Raw genomic sequence first — 5,861 nt, 5'->3', positions numbered from 1 at the left:
TTTAAATAAATAGGACAATCCGAATATTGAATTAGACCTGTTGGAAACAGTCCAAATTATTCAGGATTGAATGTGATTCATTTGTAATAGATTCACATTAAACTGGATCGGATTAAAACAAATCCAGCCCAATTGACCCCCCTAATTCTACCTTTTCTCGAATCAAATAATCCTGACGCAGGCCCGACCGTTGACAGCCCAAAAAGGTTTGGGATCAATGTAATTTTACCCTTGAGAAGGGAGAAAAAATTCTGCTAGCTACGTCCTGACTTTCACTTTTCCGCGGTGAATGAAAAGGCCACGTGTTTTTAAATATTGAATGTGAGAACTTTCAATGTTACATAAAATTTGATTAATAAAAAAAATCGGAAAAGTACGGAACAGGCTCATTGCAGAATTCTGATTTTAACGTTGAAACGTGAAAGAGAAATATACCCAATCACTTCAAACATCATCCATTTAAAGTACGGACGGACGCTTCAAGTCTTAAGTGCTCTAAATTCTATTTAGATCCCTGGAGTGGAGTGGTGAATTATTTTCGCCCTAATCACGACACAATTTCATCATGTACTACATGACACCCAAACCCCTCTCTCTCCTTGTCGTCTCTGTTTATATTATAATAAATAATAGCTTATATATCGATCATCTCTTCCGTTGTCAAAAAAAGATTCACCAGCAGCCATCTTCTGCTTCTTCTCTTCTTTCGCTCGGTCACTTTCCCATGGTTCCGCTCTCCCCAATATGCCCGAACTTTCGGAATTCTTCTTTTCCTTGCCAAGGTCTCATCACGACTCCATGCTCAACTACTTTTCATTTCTTCTTCTCTGTAACAAATTGGATTCTGATCTGCTCTAGATAGAGTCTGAACCAGCTGGAACATCTGTCATTTATTAGGGAAGCCATATATTGATCCTAACTAATTCCTTGTGTCGTTGATGGACAGGTGGATTGGAGAGTCCCTTCGCCTCCGGAACAATTTCGGCGAGGACGACGACGATGAGGACAACCCCAGCTCACACTCGGTGGAGTGCTACGCTTGCACACAACTGGGCGCACCTGCCTTCCACTCTACGAGCTGCGACCAAGTCCACCCTCCCGAGTGGGAGGCCTCTGCAGGCTCGTCGTTAATACCCATCCATTACCGTGCGGACAACCTAAAGCCCCGGGGGTCGGAGTCCGACCGGAGACGGACGTCGACATGGGTGTTCGGACGTGTGCTGGACCCTCGAAGCAAGCGCGTGCACAGGTGGAACCGTGCCTTCCTGCTGGCACGAGGCATGGCACTGGCCATCGATCCCCTCTTCTTCTATGCGCTATCCATCGGGAGGGACGGGGCGCCTTGTCTCTACATGGACGGAGGCCTAGCGGCCATAGTCACTGTGCTGCGCACAGTCGTCGACGCCGTGCATCTCTTCCATCTCTGGCTTCAATTCCGACTCGCCTACGTTTCGAGAGAGTCTTTGGTTATCGGGTGCGGCAAGCTGGTGTGGGACGCGCGTTCCATTGTTTCCCACTACGTGCGCTCCCTCAAGGGATTCTGGTTCGACGCCTTGGTCATTCTCCCCGTTCCCCAGGTTTGTCACCATTATTGGAAACCCCATATCATTTCAGTAACTTGACGTTAAACAGACCAACGGGTTGGTGTTGGTATTTTTGTTATATTCGACCCATTTTTTGATATTTTAAAAATACCCGACCTAAAACCCATTTTTTAAGTAGCCATTAAAAGGTAATTTGGTCATAAAAATTAAATAAAAATGTAGCAAATTTTAGACAATTCCCCTTAATTCAATTGCTTTACTGCATATATATTTAAACATGCCGGAGCGGCAGAGGCCGCTGATCCGGGTTTAGGCACTACCTGCCAGCCACCTCCGAGCGGCCCAAAAACGTCAAAAGTCAATAAAGTTCTGAACCGGCCTTGTAACTGTTGCTCTTTGTAAGTTTCAATTTACGTAGCTTTTGTCCTCTGAGTCACCAAATATTGTCTTATTAGTAGAGAAGAGGAAGCACAAATAACACGTGGTTTATGATCAACGTACCTCTCTGAGTCTGATGAAGCTTCTCTGAAGTAATGAGGCCTAGTCTAGTGGCGCTTCTGAGTTATGACCACGTATGCACCCACCAGCAGCAGTCCCACCTCATACTTCTGATGATGTCTATGCTGTTGTCCACATTAGCCCAACCTATAATACTGGGCCCATCAGGATCCATCTGGCCAACTCAAACCTGGATCTCACGTGTATATACCGTGATTGGCCCAATGTCTCTAGTCACCAGAAATGAGTCCAACCAAGTAGTGGTGATAGAAATGATACGTGGCCGTTTATGATTAGCGGTATTTCTAGGGCTACGTCGCCACTGATGAATGTACATATGCTCCAGATTAGGTGGGTTTGGGTTGAGCATTTGTGATGGGGCCGGCCCATCTGGTACTTCTTCTTTCAGTTTTACACCCCCCCCCTCCTATTTCTAGTGTCTTAAGCAAGCAAAGGTATCACCAATTGTCTATGACGATGGATATGGTAGTATTAAAAATCAAACTTAGGGCATGAGATAGGTTTGGATCTGGACTAGACCCAGCAAATTGGGTATGAATGTGTAATGGTGAGATAAGGCCTATACCATTTTGGTAGAGTTCTTTGACTGATTTGGGCTTCATTCTTTAAAATATGGATCTTTAGGATGATTCCTATAGGAACATGATTGGATCTCGTACTGGCTACTGATGCAACTTGAACCACGTTGGGTCCAGTTAAAGGTCAAGCCCAGCCCAACGCTCTGTCTTCAACTCTTAACCCTAAACCAAACGTCAATGGACCTAACCCCATCTCAAACAAACCCTCCCCAGTCCCCACCAGCCATGAATCAGGTTGGTCTGAATTGGTTCGGATTAATCAAGAAATTATTAATCTATTTAACCTGAATATGCTGATTACTGAGTTTCCGAGTTCTGATGCATGGCTTAGAAAATTCTCTAATTGATCTTTTCCTCTTGCAGACAGTTTTCTGGTTGGTGGTGCCAAAGTTGATTAGAGAAGAGAAGATTAAGCTGATAATGACAATCCTTCTATTGATATTCTTATTCCAGTTTCTCCCAAAGGTCTACCACAGCATCTACCTTATGAGGAGAATGCAAAAGGTTACAGGTTACATCTTCGGCACCATTTGGTGGGGTTTCGGCCTTAATCTGATTGCCTACTTCATTGCTTCTCATGTAAGTCCTTTTCTCATCAAAATTGCAGAACTAAATATTTCTTTAGCTAAAACCCCATTAAAATTCATCTTACAATCTTTTTCTTTTCTTCTGTAAATTAGAAGAAGATTTTCCGAAAATCTCTTTGGGGTTTTCTTCAATGTCTCCTACTCTTCCATCAAAATCTTCTCAAATCCAAAAAAAAAAAAAGTATTTCTTCAGCTGGGTAGGCTAAGCTAAGCTAATTGCTGCATGCCTCTGTATCTTGCTTTTTTGCAGGTTGCAGGGGGCTGCTGGTATGTCCTCGCCATCCAGAGAGTAGCGCAATGCCTTGGACAACATTGCCAGAGAGGTAGAAAGTGTAACCTCTCTTTGTCTTGTGCCAAGGAGGTCTGCTACCGGCTTCCGCTGCCATCGGATATGATAGAGAGTCCATGCCGGGATAATTCAACAACCATTGGAGTCCCTAACTTACCAGTCTGCTTAAATAGTGATGGGCCATTCCGTTTTGGGATCTACAAGTGGGCACTTCCGGTTGTTTCTAGCAATTCTATTGCAGTCAAGATCCTCTACCCCATATTCTGGGGCTTGATGACACTCAGGTAATTAATTAAGGAAGAAAACTAAATTGCCGTTTTCTTCTTCTGGTTCTGATTTTGTCTTAACTTGTTATTTAACCCCATTTTACCTGCTTTTAATGCAGTACTTTTGGTAATGACCTTGAACCTACGAGCCACTGGCTAGAAGTGATATTCAGTATAATCATCGTGCTCAGTGGCTTGATGCTCTTCACTCTTTTGATCGGAAATATTCAGGTAATTAAGTTGTTGAAATAATGGACCCATGAAACTAATTAATTTGAGATTGATTTGATATTCTAACTGCATGGGCGGGTTTACAGGTGTTTTTGCATTCGGTCATGGCAAAGAAGCGGAAAATGCAGTTGAGATGCCGAGATATGGAATGGTGGATGAAGCGGAGGCAGTTGCCTTCACGTCTGAGACACAGAGTCCGGCATTTCGAACGACAGAGGTGGGCAGCCATGGGAGGAGAAGATGAAATGGAAGTGATTAAAGACTTACCAGAAGGACTCAGGCGGGACATTAAACGCTATCTTTGCTTGGATCTCATCAGGCAGGTAATGAATGTAACCCTGTTATCTCTGACTTGGCATGCAGAGATAACCAAACTTTCTCTGAATTTTTTTTTTTTTAATTTCTTCGATCGGCTAATTAATCAATGAAGCTAATTGTTCTGGCTACCTTATTACACATTGTGCATATATAGGTGCCTTTGTTCCAAAACTTGGATGACCTTATTCTGGACAACATCTGTGATAGAGTGAAACCGCTTTTCTTCTCCAAAGACGAAAAGGTAGGTAGAATGTTTAATTTAATTAGTGCTGATGATCATGCACGCAGGCAATGAAATAGCAGATTAATTATAAGTTGTGTTATTCATGGGATGGAGCAGATAATCAGAGAAGGAGATCCAGTGCAGAGAATGGTGTTCATTGTGCATGGGCATATAAAGAGTAGCCAAGGCCTGAGCAAAGGCATGGTAGCTACATGCATGCTAGGTCCTGGGAACTTCCTTGGGGATGAGCTACTTTCATGGTGTCTCCGGCGCCCATTCATTGACCGTCTTCCCGCCTCATCTGCAACGTTTGTCTGTGTGGAAGCAACTGAGGCATTTGGGCTAGATGCACATCATCTACGATACATCACCCAACATTTCAGATATAAATTTGCTAATGGCAGGCTCAAGAGGACGGCCAGATATTATTCATCAAACTGGAGAACATGGGCAGCAGTCAACATACAATTTGCCTGGCGTCGATACAAGTTGAGGGCCAGAGGACCTGCGCTTCAACCAACAGAAAATGGAGACGCTGACCGACTTCTTCGCCAATATGCTGCTATGTTCATGGCTCTTAGACCACATGATCACCTCGAATAAGCTAGGCAGGACTCAGGAGCGCTACGTACTCTTAATTGTTTCAGTCCCCCAACCCCACCCCAGACCCCATTCTCCAAATAAACTAGACCACATGACCACCTTCAATAAGGCAGGATCCTTCCATTGAAAAAATTGATGGAAATGGTGATTGATTCCTTGGACAATTTTCTGCATATTGTTCACCACCTCCAATAAAGCAAGGACCTTGATCCTGTCTTGTTTCAGCCCCTGGTCCCCAATAATATGTATGTTTTATGACAATTCAATGTTATTGGGGTTTCATTGATGAAAGGAATTTGAGTTGTACATTTTTATTCAAATCCTAAATGCATGGTACCATGGATATATTTTCAGTTGACTTGAGTTGAATTCACATTGCGAAAGTAGGAGTACTACTGACGGTTCTATCATTCTTTCCTAGGCAATAGATTTCAACTGGGTACTGAGGCTAGCTAAGGGTGTCAATGGATCGATTTTGGGTTGGACTTCGTCCTAATCAAATTAATTTGGACGGATTGGACGGACCAATAATAAGGTATATTGAATTTGGACGGACTTGATGGACCAATATCACATATTGGATTGGACCTGGTCCGTCCATAATGAATTTATATTGGATTGAGTCAATATCTGGTCCATTGATGGAAGATAAGAAAATAGGTGTCAATGTATCAGGTTTGAGTTGAAAACAATCTAAGAGTCT

General features: G+C 43.1%; 1 protein-coding gene across 1 annotated transcript; it reads left to right on the top strand.

The window, feature by feature from the left end:
• Positions 1-520: 520 nt before the first annotated feature.
• On the top strand, positions 521-5,516 carry DND1 (Cyclic nucleotide-regulated ion channel family protein). The gene is made up of 8 exons (XM_088941648.1): positions 521-782; positions 947-1,577; positions 3,005-3,220; positions 3,479-3,801; positions 3,903-4,014; positions 4,101-4,337; positions 4,487-4,573; positions 4,673-5,516. The coding sequence occupies exons 1-8, from the start codon at positions 745-747 to the stop codon at positions 5,156-5,158; spliced, it is 2,130 nt and encodes a 709-aa protein (XP_088797774.1). The 5' UTR covers positions 521-744; the 3' UTR covers positions 5,159-5,516.
• Positions 5,517-5,861: the final 345 nt, after the last annotated feature.

This window comes from Nelumbo lutea, chromosome 4 (genome assembly GCF_056320005.1).
Source record: "Nelumbo lutea isolate HS-2025 chromosome 4, American lotus-T2T, whole genome shotgun sequence".
NCBI lineage: Eukaryota > Viridiplantae > Streptophyta > Magnoliopsida > Proteales > Nelumbonaceae > Nelumbo > Nelumbo lutea.
Note: the sequence above shows the minus strand (reverse complement) of the source record. Positions and strands in the feature narration are given on the sequence as shown.

Bases quoted from the DNA above. Each gene is read 5' to 3' on its own strand.
- DND1 (XM_088941648.1), top strand. From the start codon at position 745: ATGCCCGAACTTTCGGAATTCTTCTTTTCCTTGCCAAG. The intron at 1,578-3,004 runs GTTTGTCACCAT...TTCCTCTTGCAG, and splicing joins TCATTCTCCCCGTTCCCCAG to ACAGTTTTCTGGTTGGTGGT. The intron at 4,338-4,486 runs GTAATGAATGTA...GTGCATATATAG, and splicing joins GCTTGGATCTCATCAGGCAG to GTGCCTTTGTTCCAAAACTT.